Source organism: Pleurodeles waltl, chromosome 4_1 (assembly GCF_031143425.1).
Source record: "Pleurodeles waltl isolate 20211129_DDA chromosome 4_1, aPleWal1.hap1.20221129, whole genome shotgun sequence".
Lineage (NCBI taxonomy): Eukaryota > Metazoa > Chordata > Amphibia > Caudata > Salamandridae > Pleurodeles > Pleurodeles waltl.
Window position 1 is genome coordinate 607,373,453 of NC_090442.1, and position 24,055 is coordinate 607,397,507.

Here is a 24,055-nt window from a genome sequence, read left to right on the forward strand (position 1 = left end):
CTTGCCACCAGTTTGGCCATATTTCAGAGCTGCAACATCACTGGAGTGCCCAAAAGCACAAGGTGTGCAATACTCAGAGACATGGCCAAGGTAAGAAAGGCTGAAAGACGACCACCACTGAACAAGACACACAAGCTGAAACGTCAAGACTGGGCCAAGAAATATCTCAAGACTGATTTTTCTAAGGTTTTATGGACTGATGAAATGAGAGTGAGTCTTGATGGGCCAGATGGATGGGCCCGTGGCTGGATTGGTAAAGGGCAGAGAGCTCCAGTCCGACTCAGACGCCAGCAAGGTGGAGGTGGAGTACTGGTTTGGGCTGGTATCATCAAAGATGAGCTTGTGGGGCCTTTTCGGGTTGAGGATGGAGTCAAGCTCAACTCCCAGTCCTACTGCCAGTTCCTGGAAGACACCTTCTTCAAGCAGTGGTACAGGAAGAAGTCTGCATCCTTCAAGAAAAACATGATTTTCATGCAGGACAATGCTCCATCACACGCGTCCAAGTACTCCACAGCGTGGCTGGCAAGAAAGGGTATAAAAGAAGGAAATCTAATGACATGGCCTCCTTGTTCACCTGATCTGAACCCCATTGAGAACCTGTGGTCCATCATCAAATGTGAGATTTACAAGGAGGGAAAACAGTACACCTCTCTGAACAGTGTCTGGGAGGCTGTGGTTGCTGCTGCACGCAATGTTGATGGTGAACAGATCAAAACACTGACAGAATCCATGGATGGCAGGCTTTTGAGTGTCCTTGCAAAGAAAGGTGGCTATATTGGTCACTGATTTGTTTTTGTTTTGTTTTTGAATGTCAGAAATGTATATTTGTGAATGTTGAGATGTTATATTGGTTTCACTGGTAATGAATAATAATTGAAATGGGTATATATATTTTTTTGTTAAGTTGCCTAATAATTATGCACAGTGATAGTCACCTGCACACACAGATATCCCCCTAACATAGCTAAAACTAAAAACAAACTAAAAACTGCTTCCAAAAATATTCAGTTTTGATATTAATGAGTTTTTTGGGTTCATTGAGAACATGGTTGTTGTTCAATAATAAAATTAATCCTCAAAAATACAACTTGCCTAATAATTCTGCACTCCCTGTAGGTCTGGGAGGGCAGTAGCCAATGGCTACTGTCCTTGAGGGTGGCTACACCCTCTTTGTACCTCCTCCCTGTGGAGAGGGGGGCACAACCCTAATCCTATTGGGGGAATCTTCCAACTCAAGATGGAGGTTTTCTCAAGGCAGGGGGCACCTCAAGTCAGGACACCTTAGGGGTTGTCCTGACTGGTGGGTGACTCCTCCTTGTTTTTCTCATTATCGACTCCAGCTTCGCCGCCAAAAGTGAGGGCAGTGGCCGGAGGGGCGGGCATCTCCATTAGCTGGGATGCCCTGGGGCGCTGTAACAAAAGGGGTGACAGTTCCTGCAGGTGGAGGTGAGAAGCACCTCCACCCAGTACAGGCTTTGTTCCTGGCCACAGAGTGACAAAGGCACTCTCAACCATGTGGCCAGCAACATGTCTGGTGTGTGGCAGGCTGGCAGAAACTGGTCAGCCTACACTAGAAGTCGGGTAGGTATTCAGGGGGCATCTCTAAGATGCCCTCTGGGTGTATGTCACAATACATTGCACACTGGCATCAGTGTGCATTTATTGTGCTGAGAAATTTGAGCCTTTGAGGCTCACCGCCAGGTGTTAGAGTTCCTGCAGGGGGAGGTGAGAAGCACCTCCACCTAGTACAGGCTTTGTTCCTGGCCACAGAGTGACAAAGGCACTCTCCCCATGTGGCCAGCAACATGTCTGGTGTGTGGCAGGCTGGCAGGAACTTGTCAGCCTTCACTAGAAGTCGGGCAGTTATTCAGGGGGCATCTCTAAGATGCCCTCTGGGTGTATGTTACAATACATTGCACATTGGCATCAGTGGACATTTATTGTGCTGAGAAGTTTGATACCAAAGTTTTCAGTGTAGCCATTATGGAACTGTGGAGCTTGTGTTTGACAAACTCCCAGACCATATACTCTTATGGCTACCCTGCACTTACAATGTCTAAGGTTTCGCTTAGACACTGTAGGGGCACAGTGCTCATGCACATATGCCCTCACCTGTGGTATAGTGCACCCTGCCTTAGGGCTGTAAGGCCTGCTAGAGGGGTGACTTACCTATGCCACAGGCAGTGTGAGGTTGGCATGGCACTCTGAGGGGAGTGCCATGTCGACTTCGTCATTTTCTCCCCACCAGCACACACAAGCTGTGAGGCAGTGTGCATGTGCTGAGTGAGGGGTCCCCAGGGTGGCATAAGACATGCTGCAGCCCTTCCAGACCTTCCCTGGCATCAGGGCCCTTGGTACCAGGGTTACCAGTTACAAGGGACTTACCTGAGTGCCAGGGTTGTGCCAATTGTAGAGACAAAGGTACAGTTTAGGGAAAGAACACTGTTGCTGGGGCCTGGTTAGCAGGGTCCCAGCACACTTTCAAATCATAACTTAGCATCAGCAAAGGCAAAAAGTTAGGGCGTAACCATGCCAAGGAGGCATATATAAGTGACAAAAATCACCATGGAAAAATGACAAAATGGAAACTCGTATTAAACCATTTAAAAAAAAAAAAGGCTGTATGTTAAATAACCTGAAGCAAAGAATATAGGCTAATAATGTAAAAACTGACCAACATCTTCAATTAGCTAAAAAGTGAGAGTGCTGAAAAGGAGACTCAATCTCTTCTTTCTCACAATAAGTAACTGAAATTGATGGGTTTTGTTTGTGATGAAGCAACATGGGCTTTGGAGGGAAGTCATCAAACAATTATACAAAAATATATGAGCTCGAAAAATGCTGTACACTGAATCAAATCCCTTTTCCCACAGCTTCTACTGCAGACTTGAGACTACAGCCTTCAAACATAATCTGACCTTATTCTCTAGGAGAGTTCCACTGTTAACTTTACACACTGTACTAGCACAGGGGGCCAGTAGAAGGCAACCTGCAAGAAATTATCACAGGAAACGAGGACCAACAGTAATATTTTGTAGACAGAGGCGGTGGTAATGAGCAAGAGATAGGCAGCAGCACTTTGAAGAAGCCAACCACACGCATTACAATGGAGGAGATGCTAAGCAGACAACCTACTCCACTATCTGCTGTTTCTCATAACCTGGACACTGTGAAGTGGATCTACTTGTCTAACCAAGCCCATGAGAGAGGAGAGAAAAATATCAGTAGCAAGTGAATGGGGGGCAAAATAGCTAAAACATACATAAAATGGGAATCCGCAGATTAATGTTCGGTCTTTTTTTACCCTCTAGTGAGGGCTACACAGCTAGCTTATACAGAAAAGCCATTCTCCCTAGCTGAGCCCCTCAACTGCCACACCCGCTATTGGAAGAAGACTGGGAAAGCGATCAAACTGATAGCTTTCGGTTTATTTTGGTCTCTGGGAATTTAAAATAAAAATTTGGCATTGTGGTTGGTAAGTGGCATCATCTGCCTCAAAAAGAACTCTTTACAATGAGCAACAGCGGTACTTAGTTTTTCACCCCAAACTTTGAAGACCAGTAGCCATGTACAGAGATCATGGGAACTGCGGTAGCCCTTGTACATGTGACCTGAAGCAGGACAATTCACTTTCATGATAGTTACTTCAGAGCATGTAGGTTTTATCTTAAGCAATCCGTTGGCAGTAAATGCATTCAAAATAAGTTGTTCCTTCTCTACCTTAGGACTCTGCTTCAGGTTCCTTAGTTCCTCAAGTTATCTAGATTCCGGGTTTTAGACTTCTACCTGAATTTCAATTCTAAACTTCACTGCTACAACATTGCTGACCTAACTTGCCTTGCTTACAGATTTCTAGGATTGACACGGTTGTGTGGCGTAGGCCTCTTGTTTCTGCTTTGTGTTGGACAGTTGTTGAAATAACATGTTATGACAAATACGGCCATTATGGAATAATTGCCACTGTTTCCAGTCAGCATTTGTCCTCATTATTGCAGTATACTGAACATATTAGTGCACATCAGGTCTACAGTCCTGCCAAATGGTGAGGTTGTATAATTACAAATGGCTAACCTGGCAGCCCTCCCTCCACAATACCTAATTTCCATTGTTATTTAACCTTGCAACAATGTTTCCCATAAATGTAAAATGATGAATGTTAGACACATAAATCTGAAATGAATATACAAAGAAATATGAAATAAATCTAAAGCCAACACTTACTTTGATAGGATGTTTAGCTCCTTGGTAACTTGCGCTTTAAATTTTTTCTTTTTCATCTTTTCAGCATTTAACATGCTTCTGCTGAGGTACTGCAGGACAACGGGGATGTGGGGCAACAGTAACCTCTCACCTGTGCTCAGTGTCTCTGAAATACACAGATTGGTTACAACTTGAGGAACCCCAACATTTTCAATTACCATTCACATGCACACACTGTAGGGTAATTTGTGTAAATATTTTCACTTACAAGTTCATATGTATGCACATAATGATTTCTGGTTTAGTGAACTATCAGTAAAGGTACACACTGATCATTTATAATATTTAGATAGCATACACTAGTGTTGAGGGCACTGAGGTGCAGCAACAGCCAGAGAAGAGGGGGCAGCTTCCCCTTTTCAGGCCAAAGGAACTGGCTAAAGAAAAACAGCAAATCATAACATAAGGTGTACTTATAAAGCGCATGTTAGCTCCTTGGGGAAACTTGGTAGTGAATAACAGATCTTCACTTTCATATGGAGATAAAAAATACTTCATGAAATGGGCTCAGAAAAAGTAGTGGTCTCTCTGTCACATAGAGCTGTGAGCGAAACAAACAGCAACGATTTTGACTGAATCATATATTTCCAATACTTAGAAGACAAACTCAGAATGAACAGAACTGAAATTTATCCTACCTACTTCTTTATTAATTTTCTTTTTTGAATTAAGTGCAAACAATTTCTGATGGAGCTTTTATAGTTAATGGCATTATGGTACAGTGCAAGTGTGGTATTTAATATTGATTGATTCATGACAGTATGTGGGATGAGCTGAAAAAATATGAATGACAGTAAACACGAGGGACCACATGGAGCTCCTGTTATATTCCGTGGTTGTTATGTGGCTTTTTTTTTTTTTGCTGAAGAGCAGGAGATATGGATCCATAGGGAGGTCTTTTGGACTTTTTAGCTTGGATTCCATTAGGCTCATATTTTAGAGCACCTCAGCCCCCCTGCTCATCTGTTGCCTAGCCCATGGCCGCAGGTTCTGGGTGCCATGGTAAGGTACTCCAGGTTTACTGGGGGGGAGGGGAAGAGGGTGGGTGGAGAGCAAGGGCATGCGGTGGGGGGGGGGGGGTCTCACTGTAGGGGGAGGGCTCCTATGCCGGGTGGCGATCCTAAAGAAACAGTGGGAAGGGCGTTTCGGGGGTCACTTTTGGGTGTGGCGTGGGTTAAATAAAAAAAATAAGGTAGAAATGACAAGCCAGGGAAGAATAGCGAGAAGGGAACATTGAGAAGAGAGTCGATACAGAAGTTTCCCCACACATGTCAAATGGGATGAATACTCAATCAATTAAGATCACCTCCTGCAATATTAATGGGGTGAATAGTAAGAAAGTTTCAGGCTGTACTGCTGTGGCTTGAGGGGCTAGGTTGCAAATTATATTTCTACAAGAGACTCACCTCAAGGCACACATTAAAGAGCCAAAACTACCTAGTTTTCTCTCCCATACGTACTATTCCTACGCCGCAATATGCGGTGTGGATGTCTTGCTCGCAAACCGGGTAGGGCAACAGGTACTAAATGTAATTTGCAACAGTAAACAAGATGGATATTAGTTAGTTTAGGCGTTGATAATCAATTAATACATTTAATTAGTTTTTATGGGCCAACTGAAGATGATGTAACTTCTCTAAACGAAATTTACAATATTCTGTCAAGATTAGAAGACTTTATTGTAAAATGGGGGGATTTCAATATCTTGCAGAATGTTAGAAATTACTGCTCTTGGAAGAACAAGGCTCAAAACAAGCCCAAGGCAGCATGTTTCCTAACCCAAATGATACAGGATTTTGCATAGGTAGATCCATGGCAACAGGAGTATCACTCCATACGGGAATTTATGTGTTTTTCTAAACAATTCAACTCAGCATCTCGGATAGACTTTTTCTTGGTATCTTCACAATTGAGGAAAAGAAGATCAATGATACTCACCAGCCCGTTTTCTGACCATTCGGTCCCTATACTTGAGATAAAAGTTGGTGCAAGGGAACGAGATAGGTCATGGGGGTCACTTAACAAAACATTATTAGTCGATCCGAGCTGGTTGGAAATTATGTATTCTTTGTTACAAGACTTCTTGATAGAAATCAAGGTTCCGCCTCCCTCTTCGTTATATGCGGGGGGCTGTAAGGTGTTTATTTGGGGGGAAAGCTATTGCATAACAGGCTAAAACTCACAAAGTTAGAAAGGAACAGACAGAAACCCTACAACAAGAATGAGATACAGAGGTTGCCAAACATTTGATATTTCCGTCGCCTATGTCAAGGGCTAGGCTAACCCAGGCGCGACAAGCACTACAAGAATATTATACATCACACGAGTTGATAGATCATAATACATGCTTTCGAAAGTTCTATGACAAAAGTCAACATGTGGGAAGGATTCTAGCATGGCTGGTTAAAAAACCCTGTAAAAATGCAATGGTGAAATCAATATATGATGAGGTAGGGCACCGGGCAGTGACTCAACCTGTGGAAATTAGTAAGGTTTTTCTAGAGCGTTATACAAATGTATATACCTCCGTAAGTCAGACCTCTCTTGAACAAGTAAGAGAATATCTGGATTTAATCAGATTACCAATGGTCGGTGATTAACCTTCCACCATAGCAACAGCACCTATTAGCCTATAGGAAGTTCAGGAGGTAATTCAAGCATTTCCTAAGGGAAAAGCTTGAGTGCGTGATGGGCTCCATACTGAACTATATAAAGTTTTCATGGCTCAAACAGCGAAATTCTTGGTATTACTCTTTAATGAAATCATTGAAGGAGCCGCCATGCCATGTTCCTTTCCAGAGGCCATAATAGTGAGCTTAAAAAAAAAAAGCAAACAGGTAGATACGCCAGGGCCATACTGCCCTATTAGTTTATTGAACAGTGACTACAAAATCTTCACAAAAGTTATAGCATCCAGATTCATTCCCCTTGCTCAAACGGTGGTCCAACCGGATCAAGCAGGCTTCCTTCCAGGAAGGAATATAACATTGTAGGAAAATGGCCCTTGTTGCAGTTTCCCCCCCGCACACACACACACACTTTTTGCCTGATATTGATGTCGACTTGACTGAGAGTGTGCTGGGACCCTGCTAACCAGGCCCCAGCACCAATGTTCTTTCACTAAAAATGTACCATTGTTTCCACAATTGGCACACCCCTGGCACACAGATAAGTCCCTTGTAAAAGGTACCAGCGGTACCAAGGGCCCTAAGGACTGCAGCATGTGTTGTGCCACACTAAGGAACCCCTCACCTAACACATGCACACTGCCATTGCAGATTGTGTGTGTTTGTGGGGAGAAAAAGTTAAAGTCGACATGGCATCTCCCTCAGGGTGCCATGCACACAAAACACTACCTGTGGCATAGGTAAGTCACCCCTCTAGCAGGCCTTAAAGCCCTAAGGCATGCCCCTACAGTGTCTAAATCCATTCTTAGACATTGTAAGTACAGTGTGGCCATATTAAGTACATGGTCTGAGAGTTTGTCAAAACGAACTCCACAGTTCCATAATGGCTACTCTGAGTACTGGGAAGTTTGGTATCAAACTTCTCAGAATAATAAACCCACACTGATGCCAGTGTTTGATTTATTAAAAATGCACACAGAGGGCATATTAGAGATGTCCCCTGTATTTTACCAAATCCTTCAGTGCAGGACTGACTGGTATGCTCCAGCCTGCCGCTGAAAGACGGTTTTCTGACCCCCTGGGGTGAGAGTCTTTGTGATCTCTGAGGCCAGAAATAAAGCCTGCACTGGGTGGAGGTGCTTCATACCTCCCCCCTGCAGGAACTATAACACCTAGCGGTGAGCCTCAAAGGCTCAGGCTTCGTGTTACAATGCCCCAGGGCACTCCAGTTAGTGGAGATGCCCAGCCCCCAGACAAAGCCCCACTTTTGGCGGCAAGTCCAGAGGGATAATTAGGAAACACAAGGAGGAGTCACCACCTCAGCCAGGACCACCCCTAAGGTGTCCAGAGCTGAAGTGCCCCCTCATTGCAGAATCCTCCATCTTGGTTTGGGGGGTCAGGGCCAATAGGGATAGGAATGTGCCCCCCTCCCCAAAGGGAATGGGCACCAGGAGGGTGTAGCCTCCCACATGGACAATAGCCATTGGCTACTGCCCTCTAACCCTAAAAACACCCCTAAATCTTGTATGTAAAGGGCTCCCTGAACCCAGAGAGTTCAGATTCCTGACGATCTCAAAAGAAAAAGAAGGACTGCTTAGTGGAAACCCCAGCAGAGAAGGAAAAGAGACAACAACTGACTTGGCCCCAGGCCTACTGGCCTGGCCCCTGCTTCAAAGAACCTGCAGAAGAAAAGTGACGCGTCCTGCAGGCGCAGCGACCTCTGAAAAACCTCCAGAGGACTGCCTGCATCACAGAGGATCAAGAACTCCTGTGGACAGCGACCCTGTTGAAAGAAGAACAGGAGAAGAAACCTCTTCTGAAGGACTCCCACCTCACTCCAGAAGCGTGAGTTATAACCACTCTGCACCTAACGTCCACGGCCCGAGTCCAGGTGGCCCAACCGACAAGAGAGGACCCCTAGGCAACAGCAACCAAGTGCCCACCCTGGGTTGACCTCTCCACTCCTCCACAACAATGTCTGCAGAGGGAATCCCGAGGACCTCCCTGACTGCGACTGCCCTGGACGAAGATAACTGACGCCAAGGGACCCACTGCACTCGCAGCCCCCAGGCCTTGGAGAAATTGACACCCAGTGCAGCGACGATCAACAGGCGACTCTCTTCCCTGTCCAACCAGTGGTTTGGCATGAGACACCCTCCCCCTGGGACCTTGCCTGCAGCGCCTGAGTGATCCCCGGGGTCCCCTCACAGTTTCATTGGAAACCCGATGCCCTGTTTGCACCCTGCACCCGGCTGCCCCAGTGCCATTGAGGGAGTCGGACTGGTGCCTACTTGGGGCCCTTCCAGTGCTCCTCTAATCCCCCTAGTCTGCCCTCCGAGCCGTGGGTACTTACCTGCTCGCAGACCGAATTCCGAGTACCCCCTGTCTCCATAGGAGCCTGTGTTAAAATTGCTCAACTTTGACCTCTGCACCCGGCCGGCCCCATGTTGCTGGTTGTTTGGGGTAGACTTGAACCCCCAACAGTGGACTACCTGTAACCCGGAGACCGGAACTGTAAGTCGTGTACTTACCTCTAAAACTGTACTTTATTTTCTTCCCCCAGGAATTGTTCTGAAAACGCACTAAGTATCCAATTTTAAAATACATATTCTCTGTTTTCTTAAAAAACTGTTTACTTGACTAAAGTGAAAGAAAGTTACATTGATGTCTATACTAAGTACTTACCTGCAACAGTATGTACGCCTGAACTTGTGGTTTGAGTAATAAAGTAACAAAAATATATTTTTCTATATAAAAACCTATTGGTCTGGAGTGAGGTCATTGAGTGTGTTTTTTCACTTATTGCTTGTGTGTGAACAACAAATGCTCAACACTACCCTCTAATAAACCTAACTTCTCGACCACACTACCAGAAATAGAGAATTAGTATTACCTATTATTGCCTATGTCAAACCTCTTGGGGAACCCCTAGACTCTGTGCACGTTATATCTCATTTTTATATAGTATATACAGATCCAGCTTCCTACAAACATCTAATACAAACTGCCTACTTCACTCAATTGATTTCTTTTCCAATAATACGGTAAAGGAAGTCATTAATATGCTTGACGCCGAAAAAGCTTTTGACTTGATACAAAGATAAGAACTCTTCGCTATCCTAGGTCGCTTTAACTTTCCTCCAAAATTGATGTATCTCTTGAATATTCGATATAGCTGTGCGGCAGCTGGGGTGGTGGTCAATGGGCAGAAGATTGGGAGCATAACAATCCAAAGAAATACGCGGCAAGGCTGCCCTATATCCCCAGTCTTGTTTGCATTGTTCATCGAACCTCTGGCTGCCACATTACGACAAGACAACCTCCTCAACGCTCCTATGAAGAACGCACCTAAGGCAAAGTTATTTACGGACGACTTGGTACTACACCTAATGGCAGAAGAGCAAAACACAACTAGCGCGTTTGCCGCAATCCAAATGTTTACGGATCAGAGAAGGGCATTTCTCTTTAATAGTTCAATATCAGTGCTTCCAAGGGGTATGCAGCCCAACTATTTTGCTTCACATGTAATTGGATATTTGGGTATATTCGTTAAACATAATCCCTCAGAGATCTTCCAGCTTAATTATGAAAAGATGCTTTGTAAGGCACAGGGACTCCTTAAAGAGTGGCAAGAACAACCCTTGCCAATAATGGAGCAAACTGCATTAGTCAAAATGATGATCCTTTCGCTATTCTTGTTTATCATCACCAATTTCCATGTTCCCCAGAAATATTTTAAGGAAATCAATCAGTCTCTGAACCACTTCATATGACAAGTGAGGAAGAAGGCTCAAACCAAACTCGAGATATTGCACATGAGTATAGAAGGAGGGTTAGCATTACCTTACTTTAAAAATGTTACCAGGCAGCACTCCTCGATTTTATGAGTCAAGCATCCAGATCTTCTGATTTCTCTCACTCTTTATATTTGCAAAAAATGCTCCTAGAGAATAATGTTCAACTCTCCACCTTTTTAAAGATCCCCATACTGCCGAAACACACTAGGTATAAGCTCCCTAATACAATTAAGCTTTGATATAATCAACTCAAGGAAGAGTATTACCTACCCCAATTTCATCCCTCTATGCTATTAAAGGAATCAGGGGCACCAGGTCTTCAATAAGAACCAAAGACTTCAATGGAAAAAGGCTGGAATAAATAGTAAGGAGTGTGAAAACCTGGGAACAGTTGTTGGAAACAGGTACCAGGATCAAGTAGTCAATGCTTTTCTCGTACCTTCACATTAAGCATTTTATTGAAAGCATTCGTTCGGAGAACAATGCTATTGCCATTATCATGGCTCAAGCATTTCTTTGTTTTTTTTTTATATAAGCAGGCTAACTGGCATGGGTAATTGGTATCTTATACTACTTCTATAAATCTCCCAAGTCCAAATTCCAGTAGCACTGGCACGAATCGAAGATGCTTCAGGCTGTAAAATCAAACTTCACACATGGTGCCATTACTATTTTCTTGCTCATAAAGCCGTTAGGGGAGCTAATTTTGAAGAATTGCATTTTTTCTAAATGGATGATTTATTACACTATTGCATAAATGGTTTTCATTTACATCGGTGGGATACTTTAGATGCAGGGGTGCTAAAGGGGATTGGCTCCATATTTGTTTCACATGCTGTGTTTTGGGGGAATTTTGGTCCAAAATCTATCAATAGATTAGTGGGAAGATGCAAGAAACTATAATTCCTGATGTATGTAGGGCATTGTTTGGGACACCGACAATTCAATCTCATAACTGCGCAACATCAGAAATTCTTTTTCATTGCTTCTCTGGTGGCAACATTTCTGCCTCTCCAGAACTGGAAATCGGTGGAGGTACTCTCATTTGAATACTAGTTGCAAATTATGGCCAAAGTCAAAATTAGGAAAAAATTATACGCCCAAAGAGGTGGGGCCATAAAGAAATATCAATCTATCTGGAAATGGAAGCCAAGGTCTGCTAGTTGAAGTAATGTTGCACAAAGGGAAGAATAGTAAGAGAAGGAATATTTTGATAAACTTTAATTGAGAATATACTAAATGCTTTTTTTATGTGATTTTTTTTTTTCATGTTGTATGGTGAAGATCCTTTCTACCTGAAGGATATAATATAAATATATATATATATATATATATAAATGGAAAATGTCACTTACCCAGTGTACATCTGTTCGTGGCATTAGTCGCGGCAGATTCACATGCTGTGCCCATCCCGCCATCTAGTGTTGGGCTCGGAGTGTTACAAGTTGTTTTTCTTCGAAGAAGTCTTTTCGAGTCACGAGATCGAGGGACTCCTCCCATTTCGGCTCCATTGCGCATGGGCGTCGACTCCATCTTAGATTGTTTTCCCCGCAGAGGGTGAGGTAGGAGTTGTGTGTTATAGTAATAGTGCCCATGCAATGGAGTGAATACGTATGTACATAATGTAGTTTAAAGTGATATATTTACAAATTTACAAATGTTCAAGATCAACTTCTAAACGGCTACAGGCTCCCGGGGAGGCGGGTGGGCGCATGTGAATCTGCAGCGACTAATGCCATGAACAGATGTACACTGGGTAAGTGACATTTTCCGTTCGATGGCATGTGTAGCTGCAGATACACATGCTGTGCATAGACTAGTAAGCAGTTATCTCCCCAAAAGCGGTGGTTCAGCCTGTAGGAGTTGAAGTTGTTTGAAACAATGTTCGTAGTACTGCTTGGCCTACTGTGGCTTGTTGTACTGTTAACACATTTACACAGTAGTGTTTGGTAAATGTATGAGGCGTAGACCATGTGGCTGCCTTACATAATTCAGTCATTGGAATATTTCCTAGAAAGGCCATGGTAGCACCTTTCTTTCTAGTCGAGTGTGCCTTTGGTGTAATAGGCAGTTCTCTTTTTGCTTTAAGATAACAAGTTTGAATGCACTTAACTATCCATCTAGCAATGCCTTGTTTAGAAATTGGATTTCCTGTATGGGTTTTTGGAAAGCAATAAATAATTGTTTTGTCTTCCGAATTAGTTTTGTTCTGTCAATGTAGTACATTAACGCTCTTTTGATGTCCAATGTATGTAGTGCTCTTTCAGCTACAGAATCTGGCTGTGGAAAGAACACTGGAAGTTCTACTGTTTGATTCAAGTGGAACGGTGATATGACTCTTGGTAAGAATTTAGGATTTGTTTGTAAGACTACCTTATGCTTATGTATCTGAATAAATGGTTCTTGTATGGTAAATGCTTGTAGCTCACTTACTCTTCTTAGATATGTGATAGCAATTAGAAATGCAACTTTCCATGTTAAATATTGCATTTCACATGAGTGCATAGGTTCGAAAGGTGGACCCATGAGGCGAGTTAAGACAATATTGAGGTTCCATGAAGGAACTGGTGGTGTTCTTGGTGGTATAATTCTCTTCAGCCCTTCCATAAACGCTTTAATGACTGGTATCCTGAATAAAGAAGTTGAGTGTGTAATTTGCAGATAAGCTGAAATTGCGGTACGATGTATTTTAATGGATGAAAAAGTTAGCTTTGACTTTTGCAAATGTAGTAAGTAGCTTACAATGTCTTTAGCAGATGCGTGTAATGGTTGGATTTGGTTATTGTGGCAATAATAAACAAATCTTTTCCACGTATTTGCATAGCAATGTCTAGTGGTTGGTTTCCTAGCTTGTTTTATGACCTCCATACATTCTTGTGTAAGGTCTAAGTGTCCGAATTCTAAGATTTCAGGGGCCAAATTGCTAGATTCAGCGATGCTGGATTTGGGTGTCTGATCTGCTGTTTGTGTTGAGTTAACAGATCTGGTTTGTTTGGTAGTTTGACATGAGGCACCACTGAGAGGTCTAATAGTGTTGTGTACCAAGGTTGTCTTGCCCAAGTTGGTGCTATTAGTATGAGTTTGAGTTTGCTTTGACTCAATTTGTTTACTAGATATGGAAGGAGTGGGAGAGGGGGAAAAGCGTATACAAATATCCCTGACCAACTCATCCATAATGCATTGCCCTGAGATTGATCTTGTGGGTATCTGGATGCGAAGTTTTGGCATTTAGCGTTTTCTTTTGTTGCAAACAGGTCTATTTGTGGTGTTCCCCATCTCTGGAAGTAAGTGTTTAGTATTTCGGGGTGAATCTCCCATTCGTGGATCTGTTGGTGATCCCGAGAAAGATTGTCTGCTAACTGATTCTGAATCCCCGGAATAAATTGTGCTATTAGGCGAATGTGGTTGTGAATCGCCCAATGCCATATTCTTTGTGCTAGGAGGCATAACTGAGTTGAGTGTGTTCCTCCCTGTTTGTTCAGATAATACATCGTTGTCATGCTGTCTGTTTTGACAAGGATGTGTTTGTGTCTTATTATGGGTTGAAATGCTTTTAGCGCTAGAAATACTGCCAGTAGTTCTAAGTGATTTATGTGAAATTGTCTTTGCTGAGTGTCCCATTGTCCCAGGATGCTGTGTTGATTGAGATGAGCTCCCCACCCTATCATGGAGGCATCTGTAGTTATTACGTATTGAGGCACTGGGTCTTGGAAAGGCCGCCCTTGGTTTAAATTTATGCTGTTCCACCATAGAAGCGAGGTGTATGTTTGGCGGTCTATCAACACTAGATCTAGAAGTTGACCCTGTGCCTGTGACCATTGTGATGCTAGGCACTGTTGTAAGGGCCGCATGTACAATCTGGCATTTGGGACAATGGCTATGCATGAGGACATCATGCCTAGTAGTTTCATTACCATCTTGACCTATATTCTTTGTTTTGGATACATGACCTGTATTACGTTGTGAAATGCTTGTACTCTTTGTGGACTTGGAGTGGCAACCCCTTTTGTCGTGTCGATTGTCGCCCCTAAATACTGCTGTGTTTGGCACGGCTGAATGTGCGACTTTGTGTAGTTGAGTGAGAAACCTAGTTTGTGGAGGGTCTCAATAACGTACCTTGTGTGTTGTGAACACCGTTTTTTCCTGTTGGTTTTGATTAACCAATCGTCTAGGTACGGGAAGACGTGTATTTGCTGTCTTCTGATATGCGCAGCTACCACTGCCAGACATTTTGTGAAAACTCTTGCCGCAGTTGTTATCCCAAATGGCAACACCTTGAACTGGTAATGTACCCCTTGGAATACAAACCTTAGGTACTTTCTGTGTGAAGGATGTATCGGTATATGGAAGTATGCATCCTTTAGGTCTAGTGTTGTCATGTAGTCTTGCTGTTTGAGCAATGGGATTACGTCCTGTAACGTCACCATGTGAAAATGATCCGATTTGATGTAGGTATTTAACGTTCTGAGATCTAATATAGGTCTTAGAGTTTTGTCCTTTTTGGGTATGAGAAAGTACAGAGAGTAAACTCCTGTTCCTTTCTGATGAATTGGTACTAATTCTATTGCTAGTTTTTGTAACAACGCTTGGACTTCTAGTTGTAGAAGATCCATGTGATGCTTTGACATATTGTGTGTTTTCGGTGGGACATTTGGTGGGAAATTGAGAAATTCTATGCAATAACCATGCTGGATAATTGCTAAGATTCAAGTATCTGTTGTTATCTCCTCCCATTGTTTGTAGAACTTGGTTAGTCTCCCCCCCACAGGTGTTATGTGTTGGGGATTTGTGACTTGTAAGTCACTGCTTGCTTTGTGGAGTTTTGGGACTTTGGAATTTTCCTCTACTTTTCTGGAACTGTCCCCCTCTATATTGTCCCCGAAAACTTCCCCGCTGATATTGGCTTTGATAAGTTGGCCTTGTTTGTCAGGTTGTGGGTTCTGTGCTTTGTCCTCGAAACCCCCCTCGAAACTGTGTCTTTCGAAATGTGCCTCTGCTCTGTGGGGAGTAGAGTGCGCTCATGGCTTTGGCCGTATCTGTGTCTTTTTTAAGCTTTTCGATGGCAGTGTCCACCTCCGGCCCAAACAACTGCTGTCCGTTAAATGGCATATTCAGCACGGCTTGTTGTATTTCCGGCTTGAATCCTGATGTACGCAGCCATGCATGTCTCCTTATTGTCACTGCTGTGTTTACAGTTCTAGCAGCTGTGTCTGCTGCGTCTATTGCTGACCGTATCTGATTGTTTGAGATACTCTGTCTGTAGGAAGTTGGCTCTGTATGTGCTATTTCAAAGTAAGGAATAGCATGCACAGAGTCCAAGGGTTCCCCTTAGAGGTAAAATAGTGGTAAAAGAGATAATACTAATGCTTTATTTTGTGGTAGTGTGGTCGAGCAGTAGGCTTATCCAAGGAGTAGTGTTAAGCATTTGTTGTACATACACATAGACAATAAATGAGGTACACACACTCAGAGACAAATCCAGCCAATAGGTTTTGTTATAGAAAAATATCTTTTCTTAGTTTATTTTAAGAACCACAGGTTCAAATTTTACATGTAATAGCTCATTTGAAAGGTATTGCAGGTAAGTACTCTAGGAACTTTGAATCATTACTTTAGCATGTATACTTTTTACATAAAACACAATAAGCTGTTTTAAAAGTGGACACTGCAATTTTCACAGTTCCTGGGGGAGGTAAGTTATTGTTAGTTTTCACAGGTAAGTAAGTCACTTACAGTTTTCAGTTTTTGGTCCAAGGTAGCCCACCGTTGGGGGTTCAGAGCAACCCCAAAGTTATCACACCAGTAGCTCAGGGCCGGTCAGGTGCAAAGGTCAAAGAGGTGCCCAAAACACATAGGCTTCAATGGAGAGAAGGGGGTGCCCCGGTTCCAGTCTGCCAGCAGGTAAGTACCCGCGTCTTCGGAGGGCAGACCAGGGGGGTTTTGTAGGGCACCGGGGGGGACACAAGTCAGCACAAAAAGTACACCCTCAGCAGCGCGGGGGCGGCCGGGTGCAGTGTGCAAACACGCGTCGGGTTTACAATGGTTTTCAATGAGAGATCAAGGGATCTCTTCAGCGTCGCAGGCAGGCAAGGGGGGGCTCCTCGGGGTAGCCACCACCTGGGCAAGGGAGAGGGCTTCCTGGGGGTCACTCCTGCACAGAAGTTCCGATCCTTCAGGTGCTGGGGGCTGCGGGTGCAGGGTCTTTTCCAGCCGTCGGGAAATGGAGTTCAGACAGTCGCGTTCAGGGGGAGCCTGGGGATTCCCTCTGCAGGCGTCGCTGTGGGGGCTCAGGGGGGACAACTTTGGTTACTCACAGTCGTAGAGTCGCCGGAGGGTCCTCCCTGAAGCGTTGTTTCTCCACCAGTCGAGTCGGGGTCGCCGGGTGCAGTGTTGCAAGTCTCACGCTTCTTGCGGGGAGTTGCAGGGGTCTTTAAATCTGCTACTTGAAACAAAGTTGCAGTTCTTTTGGAGCAGTGCCGCTGTCCTCGGGAGTTTCTTGTCTTTTTCGAAGCAGGGCAGTCCTCAGAGGATTCAGAGGTCGCTGGTCCCTTGGAAAGCGTCGCTGGAGCAGGGTTCTTTGGAAGGCAGGAGACAGGCCGGTAAGTCTGGGGCCAAGGCAGTTGGTGTCTTCTGTTCTTCCTCTGCAGGGGTTTGTCAGCTCAGCAGTCCTTCTTCTTGTAGTTGCAGGAATCTAATTTCTAGGTTCAGGGAGAGCCCTTAAATACTAAATTTAAGGGCGTGTTTAGGTCTGGGGGGGTTAGTAGCCAATGGCTACTAGCCCTGAGGGTGAGTACACCCTCTTTGTGCCTCCTCCCAAGGGGAGGGGGTCACATCCCTAATCCTATTGGGGGAATCCTTCATCTGCAAGATGGAGGATTTCTAAAAGTTAGAGTCACTTCAGCTCAGGACACCTTAGGGGCTGTCCTGACTGGCCAGTGACTCCTCCTTGTTGCTTTCTTTGTTTCCTCCAGCCTTGCCGCCAAAAGTGGGGGCCGTGGCCGGAGGGGGCGGGCAACTCCACTAAGCTGGAGTGCCCTGCTGTGCTGTGACAAAGGGGTGAGCCTTTGAGGCTCACCGCCAGGTGTTACAGCTCCTGCCTGGGGGAGGTGTTAGCATCTCCACCCAGTGCAGGCTTTGTTACTGGCCTCAGAGTGACAAAGGCACTCTCCCCATGGGGCCAGCAACATGTCTCTAGTGTGGCAGGCTGCTGGAACCAGTCAGCCTACACAGATAGTCGGTTAAGTTTCAGGGGGAACCTCTAAGGTGCCCTCTGTGGTGTATTTTACAATAAAATGTACACTGGCATCAGTGTGCATTTATTGTGCTGAGAAGTTTGATACCAAACTTCCCAGTTTTCAGTGTAGCCATTATGGTGCTGTGGAGTTCGTGTAAAACAGACTCCCAGACCATATACTCTTATGGCTACCCTGCACTTACAATGTCTAAGGTTTTGCTTAGACACTGTAGGGGCACAGTGCTCATGCACTGGTACCCTCACCTATGGTATAGTGCACCCTGCCTTAGGGCTGTAAGGCCTGCTAGAGGGGTGTCTTACCTATACTGCATAGGCAGTGAGAGGCTGGCATGGCACCCGGAGGGGAGTGCCATGTCGACTTACTCATTTTGTTCTCACTAGCACACACAAGCTGGTAAGCAGTGTGTCTGTGCTGAGTGAGGGGTCTCCAGGGTGGCATAAGACATGCTGCAGCCCTTAGAGACCTTCCCTGGCATCAGGGCCCTTGGTACCAGAGGTACCAGTTACAAGGGACTTATCTGGATGCCAGGGTGTGCCAATTGTGGACTCAAAAGTACAGGTTAGGGAAAGAACACTGGTGCTGGGGCCTGGTTAGCAGGCCTCAGCACACTTTCAATTCAAAACATAGCATCAGCAAAGGCAAAAAGTCAGGGGGTAACCATGCCAAGGAGGCATTTCCTTACACTGTCCTTCCTCCACTACTTGCTGTGCTCTCTTTTGGAACTCCTTGGGCAAATGTTCAATAAAGTGTTGCATTTCGTCCCAATGAGCTCTATCGTATCTGGCCAACAAAGCCTGTGAGTTTGCAATACGCCACTGGTTTGCTGCCTGTGCCGCCACTCTTTTTCCTGCTGCGTCGAATTTACGACTCTCTTTATCTGGAGGTGGTGCATCTCCTGAAGTGTGTGAGTTCTCCCTCTTGCGAGCTGCCCCTACTACTACTGAGTCCGGTGTTAGCTGTTGTGTGATGTACACGGGGTCAGTTGGTGGAGGTTTATATTTTTTCTCCACTCTTGGAGTAATGGCCCTTCCTTTTACAGGCTCCTCAAACACTTGTTTGGTGTGCTTTAGCATTCCAGGTAGCATGGGGAGACTCTGGTACTGGCTGTGTGTGGACGACAGTGTATTGAATAGAAAGTTGTCTTCAATTGGCTCTGAATGTAGGCTGACATTATGAAACGCCGCTGCCCTAGACACCACCTGCGCGTAAGCTGTAGTATCTTCTGGTGGTGACGGTCTAGTTGGATAACAGTCAGGACTATTATCTGACACTGGCGCATCATAAAGATCCCACGCGTCTGGATCGTCCTGACTCATCCCTGTATAAGTCGGGGATTGCATCATTGGTGGAGTGGCTACTGGTGATGGTTGCGGAGAGCGTTGTGGGGACGGTGGCGGGCTTACTTGTTTAGCCACCTTTGCCTGTGGCTGCTTGTCTTTCTCCTGGAAGGCAAGTTTGCGTTTCATTCTAATAGGAGGGAGAGTGCTGATCTTCCCGTTTCTTTTTGGATGTGGAGCCTTCTTTGGGTATAGTCTGGCTCCATTGTCTCTAGTTCCTGTCCAAATCTATGTGTTTTCATTTGTGAGGACAGTCCTTTTTCCTCTGTGTAGGAACTTGATTTCGGTTCCGAGGCCGGATGTTTCAGTATCGAAACCTTTTCGGCTGCTTTTTTCGGTTCCGACGAAACTTTTTTTATTTTCGGCGTCGTGGTCTCTCGGTGCCGACTTATTTCAGTTCCGCTGTCCCGGTGCCGAGCTTGCTCGGATCCGCTGTCTCGGGCTCGAGATTGCTGAGTGGCGGTATCTCGACCGGAGTCGGATGACTTCGACACCAGCGTGCCCTTTTTCGGTACCGATGATCGGTCACCTATTTTTCAGGTTAAGCCATGACCTGTTGGCGGTGGCGTCCCCTGGGCTTTTGTGGTCTTCTCGTGAGTTTTATGTATCGACATCTTACTCACGGTTTTTGGCGTTTGTTCTGGATCGAGCTCGTCCGAGTCCGATTCCTGGATGGAGAAAGTTTCTTCTTCCTCCTCGAAACGCCCTTGTCCTGTCGGCGCCGACGCCATCTGCAGTCTTCTGGCTCTTCGGTCCCTTAACATCTTTCTGGACTGAAACGCTCGACAGCCTTCACAAGTATCTTCCTTGTGCTCTGGAGACAAACACAAGTTACAGACCAGATGATGATCTGTATACGGATACTTGTTGTGACATTTTGGGCAGAACCGGAATGGGGTCCGTTCCATCAGCCTTGAAGAGACACGTGGCCGGGCCGACCAGGCCCCGACGGGGGATTGAAAAAACCCCAAAGGGCCCTCGGAGCTCTTCAAAAATCGGTGTTGATCTGTTATAACTAACCCGATACCGAACGCAAACAATACCGATTATTTTTCCGAGATTCTAACTAACTTTCCGACCCGAAACACGGAGCAAAAAGGAACACGTCCGAACCTGATGGTGGAAAAAAAACAATCTAAGATGGAGTCGACGCCCATGCGCAATGGAGCCGAAATGGGAGGAGTCCCTCGATCTCGTGACTCGAAAAAACTTCTTGTAACACTCCGAGCCCAACACTAGATGGCGGGATGTGCACAGCATGTGTATCTGCAGCTACACATGCCATCGAACATATATATATATATATATATATATATATATATATATATATATATATATATATATATATATATATATATATATATATATTGACTTTAAAAAAGAATATGACTGAAAACACCGAGTGCTTAGGGTAGCTTGAGTGAGTAGGGTGTGACAGAAATGTGAAATTTGAAGAGGATGTGTTCAGTGTAGTGTCTGGGCATGGTGGACGTCCCCATCTTTGGGTTTCACTCTTCATTCCCTTAGTGTTTTGCTAGGCTGCTTCAGTTTAGTAATTATTTTGTGCTGTGTTTCAGCATAAGCTATTGCAATGGCGGTCATGTTATCCAGGACCTACAATAAAGTAAGTTGTTGTTTGCTTTCAAGATGCATTAGTATGATCTGGTGCTAGAGGATGTGGTGAGATGGGATTAATGCTGTGAGATGGCATAGTGTGTAGTAGTATGGGGTAGTCTGCTGTCAAATGGTCTGGTGTGATGCTTCTTTGTGTGGTTAGTGTCATATGGATTAATTTGATGTGTGTGGTGGTATGGTGTAGCGTGGTGTGAGATGTTAAAGTGAGGACAGGTATTGAAGTTAGGAGCATTGTGTGGCTTGATGTGAAGACAATTTTGGAGGTTTATTACAGCTTCATTTGGGAATGCTTTGCATGGAGTGGTACAGTTGATGTGAGGTGGACTGTGTGTGGTGTGAAGAAAGGATGATGTGTGGAGGAAGGATGATGTGTGGTATAGCAGAAGACCTTGTGGTATGATGTGCTGTGAGGTGATGTGGTATGGCATACGCTCTTCATGGATGACAGAGTGATATGGTCAGAATGGTTATGTACAGTTTGAGGTGAGTAAAACAAATAAACGACGCAGTGGGATGAGGTGTGTTATGGTCTGAGGAAGTGTTACACTCTTTGGTGCTCATATGGGGTCAGATGGATTGATAGATTGGTGTGGTACATAATGTGGGAAAGCGTGATGGAAGGTTAGGTCTAAGGAGGTACGTTTGGTATAGTGTGCTGTGTTCTATGGTGTGTTTTTAATATATGTATCTGGTGAATGTGGGATAGTGTGATGTAATGTGAAAAGATGCAATGTTGTGTAGTTTGTTTGCTCACAACATATGCCACGTGGTTTGGTATGGATGACAAGGAGCTGGAGAGTCTGGAATGGTGTCAGTAGGTACTGAACTGTTAATAGAACATGGGAAGTTGTAACTGAACATCCCAAGTGTGCTGCTTTGTGGTTAGCTAACCCTGTGCATCAGGTTTTTGATTACTCCAGGCGCAGCACGGATATAGTGCAGTTTGAAAGTATTTGGGCACTGGATGGTTTGGTAGCCTAACAGGATTTAAGAGGGTCAGACAAGATTTTCAAACCTGGCTTGACTGGCCCTACCTATACAGAGATTGAGTTATGTGGCCCTGCTTGACCAATGATGGAGCTTAGGTGGTAAGGGAAGCTGTCCAAACAAGAAGATAAATAACAGAGTGACAGACCCGAGGTCCCTCGCAAAAGAGAGAGGGTCAGGTTTGACATAGGGCTATATGTTCATCCTTGAATCAACTGGGGCTCACAGACTTTTTTTTTTTTTTTAATAAGTTATGATATAGCACTTTGAGAATAAAGGGGAAAGAGAGTTTCTCCTCAGCAGTGGAAAGAATATGTAAAGGGGGAAGGCTCTGTTGTTCTCTTTAAAGTTTCAGCTCAACTCTTAATTAAGGTGCCAGGAAAATGACCAAGGAATGAACTATGGGCATTGGACAGGTGGAGTAGTAGATGTATGCCATTGGGAGTCAAATTAGTCCTTTCACACTGCTCATCTCATCATCCCAAAATGATAAATATCTTACTTTCCATTAAAAAAAAATTCACTGAAAAAATAAAGGTTAAAGGGGCATAACAGGTGAAAATGTCAGGTAAGACATACCATTTAAAACCAACAAAAGCATAGGCAAAGCCAATAGGTCTCACCTAGGCAAGACCTATTGGCTTTGCCAATATGTTTTACATATGTGCTCTAGTGTGGCTGCTGTTCAGCATGGCTAATAGTTTGTGGCATAGAGGAGAGTGGCACAAAGTGGTGTGGAGTGGCGTAGTTTTGTTGCATAGAGTGGCGTGGAGTGTCAGTGGAGTGTGGCAGTGTCAGAGAATGCAATGAGGCAATTTAGAATGTTGCAGAGTAAACTAGAGGGGCATAGAGTGCAGTAGTGGAGTGGAGTAGAGTGGTGTAGACTGGAGAGGAGTAAAGTGGCGTAAAGTGCTGTGGCGCACAGTAGGATGGCATTGAGTTCAATGGCATAACAGTGCAGTGGCATAGAGTGGTGCAGATTAGTGTTGCTTACAATGTAGTGTGGTGTAGAGTAGAGTCATGCCAAGTACAGCAGAGAACAGTGGTGTACAATGTAGAGCTGCAGAGTACGGTGGCTTAGTGTATCATGGTGCTGAGTACATTAGAGTCCAGTGGGGTAGAATTGAGTGCTACAGAGCAGAGTAGCATAGAGTAGCATAGAGTGCTGTGGCATAGATTGCAGTGGTGCGGAGTAGAGTGGTGTAGATTGCAGTGGTGCAGCATAAAGTAGCAGAGAGTTCAGAGGTGGAGAGTGCAGTGTTGCTGGGTAGAGTTTGGTAGAGTGCAGTAATGTAGACTAGAATGGCATACAGTGTATGGGAGTAGAGTGGCGTAGAAAGCAGTGTGTAGAGTACAGTTCTGCTGAGTAAAACAGAGTGGGGTAGAGTGCAGTGGTGCAGAACAGAATGGCATAGATTGCAGTGGCTTAGAGTAGAGTGATGTAGAGTGCAGTGGCGTAGAGTGCAGTACTGCAGCGTAGACTAGTGTAGAGAGCATTGGCATAGAGTGCAGTGGTTTAGAGGAGAGTGGTTTAGAGTAGATTGGGGTAGAGTGCAGTGGCATAGAGTGGAGTGTGCAGCATAGATGCAGTGGTGTAGAGTGGAGTTATACAGACTGGAGTGGTACATAGTGAAGCAGTGCAGAGTGGAGATGCGCAGAGTTGAGTGGCTTGGAGTAGATTGTTTCAGAGTAGAGTGAAGTGGCTTAGAATGGACTGGTAAAAGGTAGAGAGGAGTGGTGCAGGGTAGAGTGCAGTCGTGTAGAATAGAGTGACAGAGTGGGGTAAAGTAGCATAAAGTGGGCTGCCATAGCGCAGATTTGAGTGGAGTGGTGCAGAGTGCAGTGGCATAGAGTGCAATGCTGCAGAGTAGAGTCGTGTAGAGGCTTGGAGTAGCGCAGCACAGACTGCAGTGGTGTAAAGTGGAGTGGTATAGAATGGAGTGGAGTGGTGCAGTGTAGACTGCAGTGGAGCAAAGTGCAGAGTAAAGTGGAGTGGTGTAGAGTGCAGTGCCGTGGAGTGGTGTAGAGTGCAGTGCCATGGAGTGACGCAGCATAGACTGCAGTGGTGTAGAGTACTGCGGCATGGAGTGGCAGAGTGGAGTGACGCAGACAGAAGAAGAATAGCGTAGAGTGCAGTGGCATAGAGTAGATTGTTT

General features: G+C 44.9%; 1 protein-coding gene across 1 annotated transcript in view; it reads right to left on the reverse strand.

The window, feature by feature from the left end:
* Nucleotides 1-24,055, reverse strand: part of UTP20 (UTP20 small subunit processome component) — a 966,235-nt gene that overhangs the window by 494,467 nt on the left and 447,713 nt on the right. Inside the window, exon 31 of the mRNA XM_069229033.1 lies at nucleotides 4,222-4,366. Within this exon, the coding sequence (XP_069085134.1) occupies nucleotides 4,222-4,366 (145 nt within the window). The remainder of the gene's footprint in view (nucleotides 1-4,221; nucleotides 4,367-24,055) is intronic.